At 42.8% G+C, this 20,632-nt stretch overlaps 1 protein-coding gene across 1 annotated transcript in view; it reads left to right on the top strand.

Moving 5' to 3' along the window:
• Nucleotides 1-7,827, top strand: part of NUGGC (nuclear GTPase, germinal center associated) — a 60,531-nt gene extending 52,704 nt beyond the window's left edge. The window contains exons 17-19 of the mRNA XM_002818943.5: nt 310-446; nt 2,644-2,734; nt 6,317-7,827. Coding sequence (XP_002818989.4) covers nt 310-446; nt 2,644-2,734; nt 6,317-6,462 — 374 coding nt within the window. The 3' untranslated portion in view covers nt 6,463-7,827. The remainder of the gene's footprint in view (nt 1-309; nt 447-2,643; nt 2,735-6,316) is intronic.
• The last annotated feature ends 12,805 nt before the right edge of the window (nt 7,828-20,632 follow it).

Below are 20,632 nucleotides of genomic sequence, written 5' to 3'. Positions count from 1 at the left end.
AGTGCAGTGATCTCAGCTCACTCCAACCTCCGTCTCCTGGGTTGAAGCGATTCTCGTGCCTCAGCCTCCCAAGTAGCTGGGATTACAGGCGTGCACACTGTGCCCAGCTAATTTTTGTATTTTTAGTAGAGATGGGGGTTTCACCATGTTGGGCAGGCTGGCCTTGAACTCCTGACCTCAGGTGATCTGCCCGCCTCAACCTCCCAAAGTGCTGGGATTACAGGTGTGAGACACCATGCCCGGCCATGATGCCAAAGATTTCTAAGCAGGTCCTTGTCGTGGTGTGACTGTGGCTATCATTTTTGCCAGAGGCAGCTCAGATCACAGGCAAAAAAGCATGTGAACGGATGAAAGATGCCATCAGAAGAGGAGTGGACTGGCAGGTGGCTGAGGGCATGTTTGAAAGGGCCCAGGAAAGGATGCAGCACCAGTTTCAGCAGCTGAAGGTACTCTATGCCCACAGCCTGGATCCTAGACCCCGAGAGGCTCTGGGGGAGGTGAGGAAGCGGGCGCAGAAGGTAGAAGACATAGTAGGCATTTGGGTCCAAATGGAACAGACGCTTTCTGGGGCTTCGACTTGAGAGCTGCAGCTCTTCCAACACTCTCTTGTGCCCCACCTCTTTCCTGAGTCACTAGTACCACAGCGACTGTAATAGCTAGACATGTGCTCAGCTACTTACAGATGTTAGCTCATTCAATCCCCAGCAAGTCTGTGAGGTAGGTACTGTCATTGTTCTCATTTTATAGAGAAGAAACTTCCGGCAGCGAGAGGTGTATCAACCAGCCACGCAGCCAGGGAGATGCACAGCTGGGATTTGGGATTGGGAAGCCTGGCTCCAGCATGTCCAACAATAGCATGATCTGAAAACAGATTGTTTAAATAGGGAAATGTCTTGTCTACATAAAATGTTAGTAAGTAAATATCGATACACTACTCAAGGCCAGTCAGTTATGGTATCAGCACACATTCAGCTTTAATTTTATCTACCCCTGAAGACAGTTCTTGATGGTTGCCTTGGACCTAAATGCTTCTGCCAAGTCTACCTGGACCATCTTGCCTCTGCTCTGGGCCTCATGGCTTGCCACCCTGTCTCCCCCAAGTAGTAGAGATCTTTGAAGTCCATGCCACTGTGGGCTTCCTCCCTGGCCACGTGAGGCTCCACATTTTCTGCCTCAACCCAGGCTGGCTGATCCTGTCTCCCAAGCCCTCAAGGAAGCTGGCCAATTGCTATCAGTCTGCCTCAGAACCAGCCTTCTTGAAACATCTCCAATCTCTTCTCCTCCACCAGGACTGCAGTTTTGGAAAATATCCTTCTTTACAATTCAAAGCATGTAATTCCCCTTGGAGTAGGCTAAGAGGCATCTTGTTCACCAGCAGCAGTTTGGTTTCAATCCTTTAACATTTTATCACCGTCTAAAAATTCATGGACAAGAAATTGGCCGAACTCCATAAAGCCAGTTCCCATTTCCCCATTGTGTACATAGACACCGGATCTTAAGACACCCGGGAAACAATGTCACTTAAAAAATGTGTATGTTGACCATGTACAAATGTATCTGAAATGACAGAAACACAGGAAGTTAAAACTGGGCAAGACCATAGAGTGTTGACATTCTGTGATTTTTTTTTTTTAAAGAATGCCAGTTAACTTTTAGTTTTTAAAAATATTTTAGTTCTACACAATGGATGAAATTTCTTTTTACACGTAATGTTTGAAGATTTACTGTTTTTTTAATTACCTCTTCGCAATAGTCCTGTAAATTAAAGAATGAAATAGTATTTGGTTGAATATACAGATTAGTCTCTGATATATTGATCGATAATGTGGCTTGCTGCTTCATTTTCACTCTAGTGTGAGGTGACTCCTTCTCCTGGTTTAGGAGCTGTGAATCTCTCATTCCCTGATCTTAAAGATGAGGAAGCTGGAACCTAGAGGCCTTGAGTTACAGGTTCCAGGCCCATGGCTAGAGCTGAGATGTATGCTTAGGGCTCTTGATCTAGAATCTAGAATGTTAAAGAAAAAACATAGGAGATCCAGCTTCAAAACTAGATTCTGCCAGGCTAGAGGAAGGAGCCTGACATTTTTTTCAAAGGGAGGCAAGAAACAGAAGAGGGAAGAAAGGGGTTTTAGTTGATAAAAGGACTAAGAGTAGCAAGAAGACACTTCTCAGGCAGTTGGGAAGAATCAGACATGTACGGTAAGGTGAGTGGCACAGAGCAAGTGTCCAGCAAACATCTTCCCAGTGAGCAGATGCATGGAGGAGAGGATGGTGGGAAAGTGACCAGCTCTTTCCCTCCTTTTCCATCTCTGCGATCGCCATTCTCTCCGCCATGCCGTCATGCTTCCCCATTAGCTCCTGATTTGATCAGCTGGCACCAGAGCTTCAGTCCCCCACGAGTCTGCAGGCGGGGAGGGAGAGGCTGTACAGATGGGAGCCCACAGAAATGTTATCTTGCTGCCTCCTAGGCCATTTGGTGTCCTTGAAAGTGTTTCACCGTTTTGCAGCTGGGTTGCAAAGCCTGACTTTGGCAACCCCAGTCTGTACCTTCTGTGGCTGGGGGACTGGGTGGGGTCCCTTTTATAAGATCCACTTTTCCTTGGGCTGCACCATCCTAACAGACTGAATGTCCTTGTTGCGTAGACTGGGATCGTGGAGAAGGTGAAGGGCAGCATCGCCACAATGCTGGCGCTTGCTTCATCCCAGGGGGATGGCCTCTACAAGGAGCTTGCAGGTAAATATGCCAAAGCTTTGCATACAGGGTGATTGTGCAGACAGCCCTGGCTGTGGTTGCTCCTTCCTGAATTTAAAGGTATTAAAGTTTAAATTTTAGGAATTTAAGTTAGGAAGAATTAGCAGGGCAAGGAATGGAGATGATGATGATGATGATGATGATGATGATGATGATGATGATGATGATGACGATGATGAAAACAACAGCCCTATCCTTTGCCCAGCACCCAACTGACAGCAAGCATTATACTCAGGCTTTGTGCTCATGGTTTCACTGAATTCTCATATTAGCTCCTAGGGATAGATGTTGTTGCTCCATTTTGCAGATGCAGAAATACAGACTCATATTAGGAAATGTGCCCAAGGTCCCATAGCTGGAAAGCGGCTAATTTAAATCCACAGCTCTGCCCTGTGGTCTCCATAAAGCCTTTCTTTTAAGTTGATGCCTCCTTAAGAAAAACTTCGTGGTCTGGTGATGGTGGAGAAAGGCTTCTCTTAATCCACCTATAGCCTGGGGATGCGGCCCCAGCTGTGGACCTTGGTGTAGGCAACCATGTCCCTTTCAGGCCATGGGCCCCATCAGGCCCCCGGTATAAACTGGAGAGGGTAACCTGGTACAAACAGCAATTAAGTAATTTCCAGCCAAATTTAAAATGCACATATCATTTGGCACAGCAACCCTACAGATATCCTTATATGGGGGGAGGGTGGCATATAGACAAGGTTATTCAGGGTAACATTCCAGCGTCAAAAATGGGGACAACTCAAATATCTGTAAGTAAAGCACTGCTCAAATCAAATTAGATACACAACGAGTGGAGGACTGTGCAACTGTTAGAAAAAATAAAGCAGCTTTTTAGGTAGTGGTATGAAATGATCTCCAAAATATATTACAAAGTGGAAAACAGCAAAGTGAGTAAATGTATATGATATATTGCCATTTGTGAGAGGGGAAAAAAGGAAATACATATGTATATGTTTGTATGTGCATGAAAATCTCCATGGGCTATATAGAACACTGGCAGTACTTGTTGCCTCTAAGGAGGGGAACTGGAACTCTAGAGGGTAGGAGAGGGTGGGAGCCTTGCTCTGCACCCTGTATATTTTGTGCCTTTTATATTTTATACCACATCCGTAGTTGCCTGCTGAAATGAATAGATCTGATGCCATTGAGTTTGCCAGGGTGAAAGTAGACAGAGTGGTTCCCAAAGTCAAAGCCACAATGGCTGCTTCTAACAATCCGTTCTGCACTTCTCCATCTCTCTGGGAATCTTTATGACCCATTTATGGCTGGTTAGATGGACCTCTAACCTGATCCTAACAGACTCCAGGGAAGGAGATAAAACACCCTCACACTATAATGTACTGGGCTCTCACAACCTTCTGTCCAGGCCTTTATAGGAATCTAAGTTTTAAGATGATAGTCATTCCAATGTGCCTTCTTTAAAGAACTTCCACTTGCCAGAGATCTTGACCAGCTTCAGTGAAGCTTCCCCGCATCCCAGCCCTGAATAACCACTCTGTCTCTGAACTTCAAGAATTATAGCAGGTGCACTTGACAGATGGTGCTCCCCTCAGTTTGATGTCAAGTGCACCTGCTATAATTTAAGCCTATTTCCTTCTCTTCACCGTCGACAGCAAATATACATCATGTCAGGGCGTCATGCTTTATAAAGAAATCTAAAAGGCAGTCCCTGTTGTCAGGGCCTTACCTGGTTGGTAAGACAAGATGTGTAAGAATGTGCATCGTAAGACTGGGGAGTTTGCATTCACTCAGCAAGCGATTCTGATCACCTCCTGGGTGCCAGGCAGTGTTCTGGGTGCTGAGGACACAGTGGTGACCAATACAGGCAAGATTCCCCACCTTCACAGATCTCACAGCCCAGTGGGTGGAAGGCAGGCAGTAAGCAAACTAATAAGTGAAATATGTGGCAAGGAAGCGAAACAGAGAAAGGGAAGAAGGGATGCTGGGGTAGGGGATAGGGTGGTAAAGGAAGGTCTCCCTGGGAATGTGACACTTAAGCAAAGCCCTGAGGGAGGGAACCCACTCAGACTTCAGATCATTATTCTTGAAGTTCAGAGACAGAGTGGTTATTCAGGGCTGGGACGCAGGGAAGCTTCACTGAAGCTGGGTCCTGGGGGAAGCCTCAAAGGTTAGGTTGATTTCACAGGCAGTGGGGAGAAGGGAGGCCTTCCAGATACGGGACAGAACAAAAAGACTCTGGGTCCTAACTCCCCTCTGCTCATGAGTCCCATCCCTGGCCAGGCTCAGGGCCAGCTAGCCTGAGTCACCCTCTGGGGCACAGAAAGCCAAGGGGGATTAGAAAGGCATTCAGGCCTCAGTCTGAAGTGTCCCTTCAAAGGGGACTGCATTAGTCAGCGTCCTCCAGATAAACAGAACCAGTAGGATGTGTGGATAGATAGAGGAAGAGATTTATTTTAAGAAGTCGGTCCACACGATGGTGGAGGCTTGGTGAGCCCAAAATTTGATGCAGGGAGGCCCACAGGACAGAGACTCCAGAAAGAGAGGCAGTTCGAGTCCAGAGGCCATCCCTGCAGAACCAGGCAGAGTCGATGTTGCAGACAAAGGCCCAACCAAGGCTTGGCCAGGCATGGTGGCTCATGCCTGTAATCCCAACACTTTGGGAAGCCGAGGCAGGTGTATCACCGAGGTCAAGGGTTCAAGACCAGGGTTTCAACGTGGTGAAACCCTGTCTCTACTAAAAATACAAAAAAAAAAAAAAAAAAATTAGCTAGGCGAGGTGATGGGTGCCTGTAATCCCAACTAGTTGGGTGTCTGAGGCAGGAGAAGCACTTGAGCCTGGGAGGCGGAGGTTGCAGTGAGTCAAGATCATGCCATTGCACTGCAGGCTTGGTGACAAGAGCAAAACTCCATCTCAAAGGCCCAAGGCTGTCACTGGAGCATCCCTTCCTGCTTGGGGGAGGCTGGCCTTTGGCTCCATGTATGCCTTCAGCTGGCTGGTTGAGGTCCACCCACACTGGGGAGGGCCATCTGCTTTACTTGAGGTCTACTGAGTTAAATGTAAATCTCATCCAAAAACACCCTCCCAGAGGCATCCAGACTCACGTTTAATCTGGTATCTGGGCCCTGTGACCTAAACAAGTTGACACATGAAACTAACCATTGTGAGAACCTGGTTTGATTACAGATCATGGGATGAAAACCTGAGATGCCAGAAAGAGAACATTCACTGAGAATGGGTTGTGCTGGGAGGATTGGGATTGGGGTGGGGGGAATACGGGGAGCTGCCTGGAGAGGAGTTAGGGGAGGTGTTATTGTGCAACGTGCTTTGTATATCACACGCCTGTGAAGCCTTAATACAGACCCAGTGACTTCTCAGGGTTTTTCTTATGGGTAGGTTTGTGTTTCTTTTGAGGGTGACCTCATGCTGAGACAGCTTTCTGGTAAGAGGAGGAATACCTGCTTTGATGTCTGATCTGTAAGCACCACTCCAGATCTCAAATTCTGGGACAAGTGACAGGATTGTTGGGGGATTTGCTTTCTGGAGATGTTTCTGCAATGGACACCAAGTCCTGATGTGAGCTTTCTGCTCTCCTGTAGATGTCAGGAGTGAGTACAAGGACATGGAGAAGCTGCACAGAAGCCTGAGGGAGGTCGCGGAGAATGCACGGCTGAGGAAGGGCATGCAAGAATTCCTCCTAAGGGCATCCCCCAGCAAGGCTGGCCCCCCCAGGACATCACTGTAACTCCTGGGGCTTAGTCCCAGTGGATGAAAAATAAGCCCAGAGCCGGAGAATTAGAATTACTTTTTTTGTTCTTAAGAGACAGGGTCTACCTCTGTTGCCCAGGCTGGAGTGCAGTGGCACCATCACAGCTCACTGCAGCCTCGAACTCCTAGGCTCAAGTGATCCTCCAGCCTCAGCCTCCAGAGCAGCTGGGGCTACAGGTACAGGCCACCACGCCTGGGTAATTTTTTTTTTTTTTTTTTTTTTTTTTTTTTTGAGACAGAGACTCGCTCTGTCGTCCAGGCTGGAATGCAGTGGTGCGATCTCGGCTCACTGCAACCTCCACCTCCCGGGTTCAAGAAATTCTCTGCCTCAGCCTCCCAAGTAGCTGGGATTATAGGTGCCTGCCACCACACCTGGCTAATTTTTGTATTTTTAGTAGGGACGGGGTTTCACTATCTTGGCCAGGCTGGTCTTGAACTCCTGACCTCGTGATCCATCCGCCTCTGCCTCCCAAAGTGCTGGAATTACAGGCATGAGCCACCGTGCCCGGCCCACGCCTGGGTAATTTTTAAATTTTTTGCGGAGATGGCATCTTGCTCTGTTGCCCAGGGTGGTCTCAAACTCCTGGCCTCAAGTGATTCTCTCCCACCTCAGTCTCTTGTGCTAGGATTGCAGGCATGAGCCATTGTGCCTGGCTCATAATTTTTTCTGTTTTGTGAAATCTAATAGAGGACATCTCTCAACTATTTGGACTTTGTATGCAATATAAAACTAGTATGTTTACTGCATTTTATTTTATAGCCCCAAAAGAGTCATCTTCAATACCTAATGGAGTTCTAAAGCTTTAGGACAAGAAACTTTTGCTTCCGCAAAAATATTGAAACATCACTGGGCATGGTGGCTCACTCCCGTAATCCCAGCACTTTGGGAGGCCAAGGCGGGTGGATCATGAGGTCAGGAGATTGAGACCATCCTGGCTAACACAGTGAAACCCCATCTCTACTAAAAATACAAAAAATTAGCCAGGTGTGGTAGCATGTGCCTGTAGTCCCACCTACTTGGGAGGCTGAGGCAGGAGGATCGCTTGAACTCAGGAGGCAGAGGTTGCAGTGAGCCAAGGTCGCACCACTGCACTCCAGCCTGGACAGCAGAGTGGGACTATATCTCAAAAAAAAAAATTATATATATATATATATATATATACACACACACACACACACACACACACATACATAAAAAAACTTAAACATTATAGAAAAAACGTTGCAAGATATAAAACAAGCCATAAAAAGAAATTCATCCTTCAATGAAGAAAAATATCTAAACATTGAAAAACTTAAGTATTATGGAAAACATTGCAAAATAAAGCTTTTAGGAATCCAATTCTGTTTTTCATTTTAATACTGATGAGACTTTGCTTAAGGAGGCAACATTGTATCCTGGAAACAAAATGGGTTTGGGAGCCAGATGAACACAGACCTAGCTTCACCACTTCTCAGATGTGTTATCTAAGACCAGCACTTCCTAAACATTTTGATCTCAGGACTCTTCACTTTTAAAGGACACTGAGGAGCCTTTGTTTATGTGGGTTATGTCTGTTGATATTGACTATTCAAAATTAAATAGGAGAAAATGTAAGTAATTATTTACTAACTTTTTTAGAAGTAACAATAATAAACCCATTACATGTTAACAAAAATAACACATTATTATGTAAAAAGCTATTTTCAAAAAAAAAATGTACTGAGAAGAGTAACATTGTTTTACACTTTTGCAAATCTCTTTATTCCCTGGCTTAATAGAACACAGCTGGATTCTCATATCAGTTTCTTCATCCACTCTGTTGCAATATGTTGTTTTGGTTGATGTATATGAAAAAAATTCAGTCTCACACAGATATACAGTTGGAATACAAGGAAGTATTTTAACAGCTTTTTCAGGTAATTTTGGGATATATTTTGATTCTACAAAGGCAGATGGCAGTTTCTTAAAAGTTAATTGCAGTGTGGAATCTGAAAGCATTATCAGTGAACATTTTTCAAATGCTATTACATTAAAGTGCACTGGTTGGTTTTGTACTTTGAATGAATTTTTTTACTAATGCATGATTTTGTGATACCAGGTATTGCTCATTTTGAAAATATTTATTCACCGAGTTAAGCAGATATTCCAAATGCTGATGCATTTTATCGTATAATACCATGAAATCATTTTGTTAGTGTCTTCACCAATCTCATCAGGAAAGTCTTGAAGTATTGGAAAGCTGTCAAGCTCACAGTGAAAAATATAAGTTTTACAAAATTCCGTTTCTCCCCCAAAAGCTCATCTTATCATTGATGACAAATATTGTCAGTTGTTTTCTTTGAAGTGATAGATTCACTTTCTTCGTTTTGGGGAAAATGTTTACTATATAACTGCGTATGATGAACCATAGTTTGTCAGTCATTATTTCAAATAAAAATGATGTTCCAAGAAAAAAGTGTCAAGTTCAGCCTGAAACTCAGACACTCAAGGAAATGCTTTTCTTTGCAGAAGTGCTTTAAGTGTATTTCCCATTTTGTCCCACAGAATAATAAAGTGACATCTACATAGATGTCCATAATTAATACAATTAATAACATACTGTTTCATTTAGAACATTTTAAAGTCCAACTGACTTTTTAAAAGCCCTGAAAGTTCATGATGGTGAAAAATACAAGAGTTTTGAATGTAGTTTGGTGCCACTGCTTTGGTTCATGCCAAGGTGCAAGTGGTTTTACCCACCTTTGCTTTTACACCTTTAGTACAAGTGTCAACATGGTAGAAAAGGCAAATAACATCTTAGTATTATTGTAAAAATAGTTTAACTCAGCAGACCCCACAGAAGAGTTTCAGGGACCATATTTGAGAACAGCTGTCTTAGACAAATCATTTAAACCCCCTGAACTTCAGGTAATCTATCTGTAAAATGGTGGCAATGATAGTACCTACCCTGATACTACTAGGGTTGTCAGGAAGTTTAGGATAATGCTTACAAAATATGGACACATTGTACTTAATAGTACTTGATAAATGGTCACTATTGTTTATGGGCAGAATGGAAATAACATGGTTTAGTGGCTTGTCTGTTGGGAAACTTGGGTTCTGATCCCAGCTCTGACCAATACTAATATCACAATTCCTTAATACCTCTGAGATTTTATATCCTCATATACAAAAGGAAAGAGAGGAACTGGATGATTAAAACATCTTTTGCTCCTTTGAAATTCTAGGATTTTAAATTCCTTTCTTTTTGTTGTAATATCTTTTGCCTAAGTAGGAGAAAAAGGGATTTAGCCATGTAGTTATGTCTCAGTGGTTCATTTTCATATTAAACTTCTAAACACGTAGCGTTCTATTGCAGTTTGTATAGTTCACTTTTCATATTTCATGAGAGGGATGTAGAGGACTTCCACCTCTAGCCATGGTGGAGTAACAGGACTAGATTTACCCTCTGGTTAAACAACAACAACAACAACAAACAAACAAAAATGATGAAGCAACAATTTTTAGATACGGGAAAATAGTGCAACACAGTCATCCCTGAAAGAAGGGAGGGAGATAAGGTGAGGCCTACAATGCTCTATCTTATGACTTGGTTGAGTTTCCAGACCACAGCACAGGGAGGGGAAGCCTCAAAGGAACTGAGTGGTCTCCCTGAGTTGAGGGGACAGAGATCAGAGTTTGAAGAGTCCAAGGTGATTAGAATTCACAGGGAAGATTACCATGGAGAAGAGAGCCAGACAGACAGCTCCAGAGATGTGAAGTGGGTCTCCTTTGATTCTTTATCTGAGTACTGATTAGCATATGCCTGTGAGGAAACTACCAAAAATGAGGAAAGAACCCCTGGAATGAAGCAGGCAGAAAAGTCCCCAAAGCTCAGTTCAAGCTAGATTAGCCATAGTGGAAGACCTTACACCTGAGGCATCAAGTAGACTGATCAGAAGAGTATTGCCTTAGCAGTGGGGTCAAAATAGTCCTCAATGAAAGGCTGTTAGGCATCCACCTAATAAAGGTTTTAAAAAAAACTTCAGAAGAATCATACTGTTTCCAAGTAACTTAACTGCATCCCAGAAGAAAACATGAAAACATTTAGGAATAAAAAATTCCAGCACTCAACAATGGAAAATTGACAATGTATGGCATCAAAACAAAAACTTCCAGGCATATGAAGAAGCAGGAAAATATGAACAATAATGAGAAAAATCAATAGAAATAGACCCAGAAATAACTCAGGTGATAGAGTTAGTAGACAAAGTTATTAAAATTGCTATAAGAAATTTACTCCAGATGCTCAAGAAGATAGAATAAAGCATAAACACAATGAGAAGAGACATGGAAGAAATGTAAGACTCAAATAGAACTTGGAGAGATTTAAAAAGTCTTAGTGTCTGTATGGGATTAACAGCAGACTAGGTAGGGTAGAAGAAAGGATAAGTAAACTAGAAGACAGAGCAATAGAACTTACCCAAAATGAAATACAAGGAGGAAAAAAATGAACAGTGCATCAATAAAACGTCGAGCACCCTAAAATATACATTACTAGAACCACAGAAGAACAGTTAAGATGTGGGGATATAGGAAAAAATATTTAAGAGAATAATGTCTGAGGTTTTTCCAAAGTTGATAAAAATTATAAACCCACAGATCCAAAATGCTCAATGACTCTGAAGCAAAAGAAAAATAAGAAAAAATACACCAAGACACATCATAATCAAATTGCTGAAAACCAGTGATGAAAAGAAAATCTTAAAACCAGCTGGGTGTGTGGGGGATGAGGGGGAGGCTGCAAAGGCAGTGGTGGATAATACATCCAAAGGAATAAAAACAATGACAGCAGACTTGTCAGCAGATGACAAGTGGATAATACATCCAAAGGAATAAAAACAATGGCAGCAGAAACAATGTAGGCCAAAAGTCAGTGGGCCGATCGTTTTAAAAATTGCAGGAAAAAAATGTTCATCTAGCAAAAATATTTTCCAAAAATGAAGTGAAATAGACTTTTCAGACATTCCAAAGCAAGTACCAAAAATAGTAAATATGTGGGCAAATATAAAATACTTTTTCTTATTTTTCTCAAATCTATTTAAAAGATAGTTTAAAACAAAACCAATAACAAGGCATTGTGGAGTTTATAACGTGGAATTTAAATGTATGACAAAAGCACAAAGAGCAGGAAGGGAGATTGTTGTTGAAAGATTTTTATACAATATACACAGTTATATAATGTATAAGGTAAACTGTGGTAAGCTAAAGATATATACTAGAAACCCTAGAGCAACCACTAGTAAAACAAGAGAGTTATATCTAGCAAACAACTTAAAGAGATAAAATGTATATTTAAAATGCTCAAATAATCCAAGAAAGGAAAGAATAGGAAATAAACAAATGATAGAAGCTACGAACAGAAAACAAATAGCCAGATAGTAGATTTAAATCCAATCATATAAACACATTAAATGTAAACGGTCTTAAACACTAATTAAATAAGGCAGAGGTTACCAAGTTAGATTTTTTAAAAATAAGCCCTCAGTATATGTTATCTAGTAGAAATTCACTTTAAATATAAAGACACAAATATATTAAAAGTAAAAGGATGGAAGATAGATATTTGTAAATACTAATCTAAAGACAGAGTTTCTATATCAATATTAGACAAAGTAAATTTCAGAGCGAGGAATATTACTAATGGTAAGGAGGTTCATCACTGCATAGTGATAAAGTGGTTAATTCATCAAGAGGACATAATAATCCTAGTTATGCACCTAATAAGTTTTAAAATGCACAAAGCAAAAGCTAATAAAACTCAAAGGAGAAATAGCCAAATCCACAATTACAGTTGGAAATCTCAATACCCCCTCTTGATAACTGATAGAACAAGTAGAAAAACTCAGTAAGGATATTAAAGACTTGAACAGCATATCAACCAACTTCACCTAATTGAGATTTATAGAATACTCTGTAATCAACATCAGAGTGCACATTAATTTCTAATGTACATGGAACATTTACCAAGATAGACCATATCCTGAGTCATAAAATAAGTCTGAATAAATTTTAAAATATGGAACTCATACAGAGCATGTTCTCTGACCACAGTGGAATTAAATTAGAAGTCAATAACAAAAAGAAATCTGGAAAAGTCTTCAAATATTTGGAAACCAAACAGCACACTTCTAAATAACCCGTGAGACAAGTGAGGACTGTGGACTAAGATCGTGTTAGATTTATATCTCTCTGCTCCAAATCTTAGTTTTCACCAAATAAAATTACCTTCTTGGTATCAGAAGCCAAGGAGTTAACTCCAGCCAGAGCTTAGAAAGTCAGAGCTGGCACTGGCAGTGGGGCTGTGTGTTAACTGCCTGAAGAATGCAACAAAGAGCTGTCAGTCAGGAAGGCTGAACTGGCAGAGTGGAACAAAAGGGGAAGAACCTGGGGCAACATCTTGAGTCCTGGTAAGAGGCTTCAGGTTGATACTGACATAAATCCAGGACAGAAATTCAGACCAATGCAATAAAAGAAGAAAAACCTCAAAAGCCAAGGGTAGAATCAAGAGGATTCAGGAACCAGAAGCAGGAGATTCAGAAAAAAGGGCTGCTGGATCAATAGGTTAAAATTGCGTGCAAAAGTCTTTTGTCGTGATCCTTAATGTGCCCCAAGGGCTCCGTGGTGAGTTTGAAGTCCTAGCAGGTTCATCTCACCAGGAAAGAGGAGGGGACTGACTAGAATGAGAGAAGGTTGGGAGGTGGGCAGGATTGTGCCAGGGAAAACAATGTGTTTTTGAAACACAGCTCTAAATGACTACACAGTATTTTCCTATATACACGTATTATTTATTTATCATTTGTGCTATTTTTGGACACTTAAACCATGCTGTTCTTCTCCATTGTAAATAACATCATAGAGAATATGCTTAGATATAAATCTCTGTCCCTAGCTCTGATTTTATTTTCTTTTGGATAAGTTTTTAAGAATTCTATTACAAGGTCTGAGTCTAAAAGCATTTTAAAGTCTCTCAAGTTGTTTTTCAGAAACACTGTCCATTTACAAGCAGGGACAAGAGTTCCTGTGTCACTGATTCCTCACCAAAAGTGATTGTTATCCTTTTCTGCAGAGGTTAATAGGATGAGATTTTAAAAAGTACCACCTTGCACTACTTGGGTTGTTGGTGATGTTGAACATTTTTCGTGTTTATTTGAATTGCTTCTATTTACTTCTTTCTTTTTTTTTTTTTTAACTCCTCTAGTTGCTGTATGAATTGCTTTTATTTAAATGGTCCTTCCATGATCTTTTCTTTTGGAGCTCCCCATCACATTCTTTTGATACTTTTCTTTTTTCTTCAAAAGAATTTCAAACTTACAGAAAAGTTGCAATAATAGTACAAAGAACTCCTATAGGCACTGTATCAACTTGTTGACATTTTGCTACATTTGCTTTGCTGTATCATTCTTTGCCTGTCCGTGTGTCTATTTGTGCATACTTTTTCTGAATGATTTCAAAGTAGGTTGCATATGTCGTGTTCCTTTATCCCTTAACATTTTTGGGTATTCCCCAAAAAGAAGTACACTTTCTCACATAACCCCAGTATGGTGATCAAATTCAGAAAATTCAACATTGATTATGGGTAAGATACTATCATTTTTATCTATAATCTGCATTCAAGTATCATCAGTTGCCCTAGTTATAGCCGGTATGCCAACATTTTCCAGTACAGTATCCAGCCCAGGATGCTGTGTTACATGTATTTATCACGTCTCTTTGATTCCTTTAATCTAGAACATTTCCTCAGCCTTTCCTTACCTTTCATAACATGGACATTTTTGAGAGGTACAAGCCAGCTGTTTTATAATATGTGGGTTTGTCTGATGTCTTTTCATGATTGGGCTTAGAATATGCATCTTTGGCTAAAACAACCACATCAGTGCCCCCTGTCCCTTTTTCATAATAATAATAATAAAAAACACTGACAGCTTGACAATGAGGGAGGAAACTAGAAACTAAAGACTGACACAGTCTATCGTGGGTGCAGAGAAGAGTCCCTCACTTTCTGCCCTGAGGGGTGATCTTTTGTAGCCCAGGAGGTGAGTATGCAGGGCAGGGAGGTTGAGGACAATCAGTGACAAGTCTCTCAGCCATTTGGCCTGGAATATCACCTGTTTATGGCTTTCAGGGATCAGGGTGGCACGACCAAAGATATTTTTTAAGTGTGGGTGGAAGAGGGGAGAAATGGGGGTTGACTCTTAACTGCATTTCAGCCTGTGGCAATCAGGAAGCAGATACCTTCCCATCTCAAGCTTCTCTGTCTCCCTAGTCTGGCTGAACCACCGAAGGGCCAGGTGGCTGTTTCCCTGCACAGCAGGGGAGGACAAGATCCTGGGCCTTTGTGGCTAAGGAGAGGAATCTCCCAGGCTGAGACCTTCCAAGGCTATCTTTCTGCTGACCTCTCACTGTCTCTGCTCCTAACAGCCCCTCTGCAGGTCTCCTGCCCAGGACCCCCATGCCCCTTGCTTTGGGGACTCTACCCTTTTCCATCTGTCAGTGGAAAACTCCAGAGCTCAGGCTTTGGCCAAAAGTCAATGGAGACCCTCCTCTGTCCGGGTTTGTCAACTCTGACAAGGGAGAAATGGATTCTAATCCCATGGCTTCAGCGTCTCCAGCAAGAACTGTGGCTTTGCAGATTATCTGTGGGCAAGCACATCTCTCCAAAGCAATTATTATTATCATTTAAGACACAACACTGCCTTGTCCTGTATGAGGAGGGCTTACTCTTGGACCCTGTTTCTCAGCATGATCCTGCTAAGGAGCCTCTTCTCCACTCTGTTCTGGGCTGATATCACTAAAGCCACCACTTAAACAGAGATGGGCCCTGTCTTATCCATCTCCATGGGGTGGTGCAGCTTAGATAAATAACAGCTTAGAGTAGCTCCTTTCTGATCCCCGGTCTTTCCCTTGGTAGATGCCACTTTCATCCTGCACAAGTACCTTACAATCATCATAAATGGTGACTCTTGCTCATTTCCAATATTAAATTATAACCAATAAGCTCTGCTTAAGAAGGAGAGAAATGATCCTTGTTGAGGACACATCATCCAAAGTGTAATAATAAAAAGCGCCAGATGACATGAAGGAATGTGTTGTCTGTGGAGCACGGCTGCAAGGCTGGTTAATTGAAATGTTATCATATTATTAAAATACAACATCAGCATCTCCATGCCAAGGAGAGCGTTGAAAAGGGAGCCATGTTTTCATTTGCTCTGAAGGTGTCCCACTGTGTGCAGGCAGCGTTATCAGCTGACCTTGGGTTCTTCCTTCATTCCTTTTCCCTTTCTTTCCATTCCAATCGAATTACCCAGAATAAGATGAGTTTGTGTGTATTTATTTTCTTCTGTCTGAATACCACCCCATAATTCAATACACCCCCCTTATCTCAACCACATACTGTGATCTGATTAGGGACAAAGAGAAAATTGATAATGATCCCTGAAATCTGGATGGGACTGCATTCTAGATACCCTCTATGATCAAAACCATGTTAAGTCTATATTTTCAAATCTTGCTGCATTGTGTCTACAAAAGTTCTTTCTTTTATTTTTCCCTCTGGAAGAAACATGTGGATTCTTGATGCTGGAAAGAGGACAGAGAAGTTGACAGGTTATATGGCCATAAGCTTTTGTTATGGCACCACTGGGGAGGAAAGGCAGATGTTGCCTCGAGCTAGAAGACAAGAAAAGGCCCTGTTTAGCTGGTAGGGAGGAAGCTGTCACTGCTGCCTGAGACTCAGGGCCCAAGGCAACTGCTTTCTCTCTCTCACTCTCTCTCTCTCCTTGCCCCTTTCCCCCTCCCATTTTTTCCTTCCTTCTCATTCTCCCTCCCCCTCTCTCTTCCCCATCTCTCCCTTTCTCTCTCCCTCTCTCTCTTCCCTCTTTGCCCTCTCTCTTCCCCCTCTCTCTCCCTGTCTCTCTCTTTCCCTCTGTCCTTGCTCTCTCCCTCTCTCTTCCCCCTCTCTCCCTCCCTGTCTCTCTTTCCTTCTGTCCTTGCTCCCTCTCTTCCTCCTCTTTCCCCCATTTCTCTTTCTCCCTCTCCTTCCCCATCTCTCCCTCTCCCTCTTTCTTCCCTCTTTGCCCTCTCTTTTCCCCCCTCTCCCTCCCTGTCTGTCTCTTTCCCTCTCTCCATGCTCCCTCTCTTCCCTCTCTTTTCCTGCCTTCTTTCTCTATCTTTCTCCCTCTCTCTTCCCCATCTCTCCCTTTCTCTCTCACTCTCTCTTCCCTCTTAGCCCTCTCTCTTGCCCTTTTCTCTCTCCTTCTTTCTCTTTTCTTCCTTCTCTCTCCTCCCATCCTTTCTCTTTCTCTCCCTCTCTCTCCTGTCTCTCTCTTTGCCCTCTCTCTTCCCTTCCTCTCTTTCTCTTTTCCTTCTCCATCCCTCCCTCCCTCTCTCACTTTCTCTCTCTCTCTGTCTGTCTCAGAGAAATCAAAACCTGTGGTAAAAGAAAGAAGTTTATAAAAACCTGGTAGAATTGTTGAAAACTCTGGAACTACTAGTGTCTTAGAAAGAGTTCAAGATGAGTTAAAGATTCCTACTGAAGCCCAGTTGGGTGGAGCCAGCATCAGAAAGCGGGGATTGATGACAATGGAGGATTGTGCTTAGCCACATGTTTCTTTACACTTCACTGAGACTGCTCCATTCTTATAATTTTGATAATGGCATTTATTTGCTGTACTTGTGTGTATCTTAGGGCATAGTTCTCAACCTCGGTTGCACTTTTAAAGCAGTTGGGAAGCTTTTTGAAATCCTCATGCCCAAGTGGATCCCACTCCAGACACCAATATCAGAATCTCTGGGAGTAGAGCTCAGACTTAGAGTATTTTTTTTTTAATCACTGCTTTATTGAAACATAAATTCAAGTTCTAGAACCCCATGCATTGTATGCTTTGGAGACCTTATAATTCAGTACCCTAAAACTTGAGAAGTTCTCCTGTAAGCAGCAGACTGTGTATGTGGATCAGGGATGTGCAGTTACGTTTTTAACAGCCCACTGAGAACAGAGAGACACTGAGTGCTTCCATACTTATGGGTAACCTTTCAGACCACGAGAGAAGAGAGAGCAGTCGGTGCCCAGGCAGGGCGGGGCATAAAAGCAGAGAGAATGGAGAGGTGGGAAGAAGGAAAATGGGACAAAAGAGAAACACCCAGTTGGAGAATTTCCCTCAAGCCACCTTAACCCAGCACTCACCTTTCACTGGTTCTGAAACTGCCTTTGCAAAATTATAACTGAGGAAATTATGACAGTGAAAGAAATCAGACATAACCAACTCTTTCTTGCTTCTAACTCTTAAGCTGTCCTTGTTCATTCCTGGGCATAGGCTGAACTAACTTTGGGAAGGAATTTAGTTCATGGTTTCACTGTGAAACAAAATTGATAACAGCCCTTTCCTGAAAAGACCCTCTTCTTGCCTGGGGTCCAGTCTGCCTTTGCAGGACTAACACATTAGCTACAAGATTAGAAATTACAATGTGGGGGTCATGCAGCCTCTGGCTCCAAGAGTCTGAACCTCCCCAAATTGCTCCTGGGGATAACATCACTATTGTAAAAACCTAAGATCAGTGCCTGAGATATTTTGCAAACCCTGCACTGGATGGATCAGTTGACACCACCCAGACCAGTAATCTGGCCCAACCAGTTCTGCCATCGCACCCAGGAACAGAAGACATTAAGAAAACCTCACTTCCACCCTCTGTGGTTCCATTTCCAACCTGACCAATCAGCACTCCCCACTTCCCAAGCCCCTACCCACTAAATTATCTTTAAAAACTCTGACCCCTGAATGCTCAGGGAGACTGATTTGAGTAATAATAAAACTTCGGTCTCCCACACAGCCGGCTCTGTGTGAATTACTCTTTCTTTATTGCAGTTCCCCTGTCTTGATAAACTGGTTCTGTCTAGGCAGTGGGCAAGGTGAACACATTGGGTGGTTAAGTTCAAAATCTCTCCTCAAAGGTTAACCCTGAAGCAGTTTCTGGTGATGGGGGCAGAGGCCAGGCTTGGCTCAGGCTTTCTTAGAGATTGAAGTGGAAGCAGAGAGGGGACAGGGAGGCCTTTGCTCTGCCCCACAGACCTTCAGAGAAGTGGGGCATCCTTGGTGCCCCTGCCCATCCCTCCTCCATCACTAGCCACTGGCAAGAGGCCTCCTCTTTTCCCTTCCTCTTACCTAATTACCAACTTCATACCTAGTCAGCAAACCTTTCATTTAAATTCTCTCTGTTAAAATAACTGGTGAGATTTATGGCTGCCCAGTGACACTGACTGATTCCTTGGGTAACTGGGGCAGGCAGGAGATTTGGCATAGGAGGGAGGTTGATGGGCGTGGCCCTACCCCCATGGCCTGATGGGAAGACACCCTGTAACCACCTGGTGGATTCTTCCTGCCTGCTGCGCAAACAAAGACCACAGCATTGCAGTAGAAAAAGAGTTAATTGACACGAGGCTGGGCATGCCACATGGGAGATGGCATTATTACTCAAATGAATCTCATCTCATGGAAGGCTAGTAGTTTAGGAGTTTTTAAGGACTGTTTGAGTGTAGGAGTGGGGGTGGCTAGGCAATGGGTGCTTGCTGCTGATTGGTTGGGACAGAGGTGAAATCACAGGGGGTCGAAGCTGTCCTCTTGAGCTGAATTGCTCCTGGGTGGGGTCACAGAAGCGATTGGTTGGTGGGTCCAAGTAGAACCATGGGTGTCAGACACATAAAAAACCTGAAAAGATATCTCAAAAGGCCAATCTACAGGAGTGAAACTATCCATAGCACCTCTGGAATAATGGTTGGGAATCATTTATGTCTACACCTAGGCATAATTCAGGCTCATCTCTTCACCCTAGCTTGGTGATCTCTCGTTAGTTTTTCAAAGACTGTCTAGTTTGGGAGGAGAGCTATTATTTAGGGCTATTATTTAAACTATAACCTAAATGTCTTCCGAAGTTAGCTTGGCCTAAGCCCAGGAGTAATTAAGGCAGCTTGAAAGCTAAAGGCAAGAGATGGGGTTTGGCTAGATAAGATTTCTCTCACTGCTATAATTTTGCAAAGGCAGTTTTAATCCTGCTTACCCATGTGTGTGGGTGAGGGTTCTACCCCTTGGTGACAGACTGATGAAGGCTGAGGCTCAGTCTAAGCCTGCCCCATTTGGGGACATTGGGAGGAGAAGAGGGGAAACTTAGAACCTCAGATCTGGAAAGAAACAAAAGGTAACCCCCCATTTCCTTAGAATCACACCTGATCTCTAAAAGAGATAGTTAGGGAGGGGCCATGAATGTGCTTACCACCAGCTACAGGGGAGCAGGGGCAGATTGCCCAGGACAGGGACAGGCCATCCCTTGACTAACATGGATCATGATTAAAAAACAAAAACAAAACTAGGGAGGGGCATGCAGAGAAATAAGAAGGGGCCACAAAACAGAGTAATAACTTGGTAATACAAACAAGACCCTTACAGTTGAGCATAGCCATGCACATGGTGATTATAGGCACAATGACTGCCATTTTTTTTGTTTCGTTTTGTTTGTTTGTTTGTTTGTTTTGGTGAAAAGTGCTGTTCTCTTGGGTGTAGAGCTTTAGAAATATTGGCAGTGGGCTGATGGGCAACAGACCAAATCAGACCCTAGACTAGGTTCTCTAGCTGTAAAGGAAATCTAATTATGCCTGAGAGAAGGAGTTTACAATACTCTTGATTGAAAAATACGCTAATAAAGAGCTCAACACATGGACACAGGAAGGGGACACATACCAGGGCATGACAGGGGGTGGGGCACAAGGGGAGGGAGAGCATTAGGATAAATACCTAATGCATGTGGGGCTTAAAACCTAGATAATGGGTTGATAGGTGCAGCAAACCACCATGACACATGTATACCTATGTAACAAACCTGCACGTTCTGCACATGTATCCCAGAACTTAAAGTAAAATTAAAAAAACAAAAAGACCTCAATCATAAGACAATTGGATGCATCGCAGATTCTTTTCCAGTGGGGAAAAAACTACTTAGGTTTTGTGCACAAACTCCTACATCCTTCTATCACTTGTTTATAATAAATCAAAAGAAGTCTTTCCATCCAGTTCCTCACAGGAATGGATAACAATGGGTAACTCCCAGAGAAGGAGCTGCTGTGAAGTCAGAATTG

The sequence above is a fragment of the Pongo abelii genome, chromosome 7, assembly GCF_028885655.2.
Source record: "Pongo abelii isolate AG06213 chromosome 7, NHGRI_mPonAbe1-v2.0_pri, whole genome shotgun sequence".
NCBI classification, from domain to species: Eukaryota; Metazoa; Chordata; class Mammalia; order Primates; family Hominidae; genus Pongo; species Pongo abelii.
Note: the sequence above shows the minus strand (reverse complement) of the source record. Positions and strands in the feature narration are given on the sequence as shown.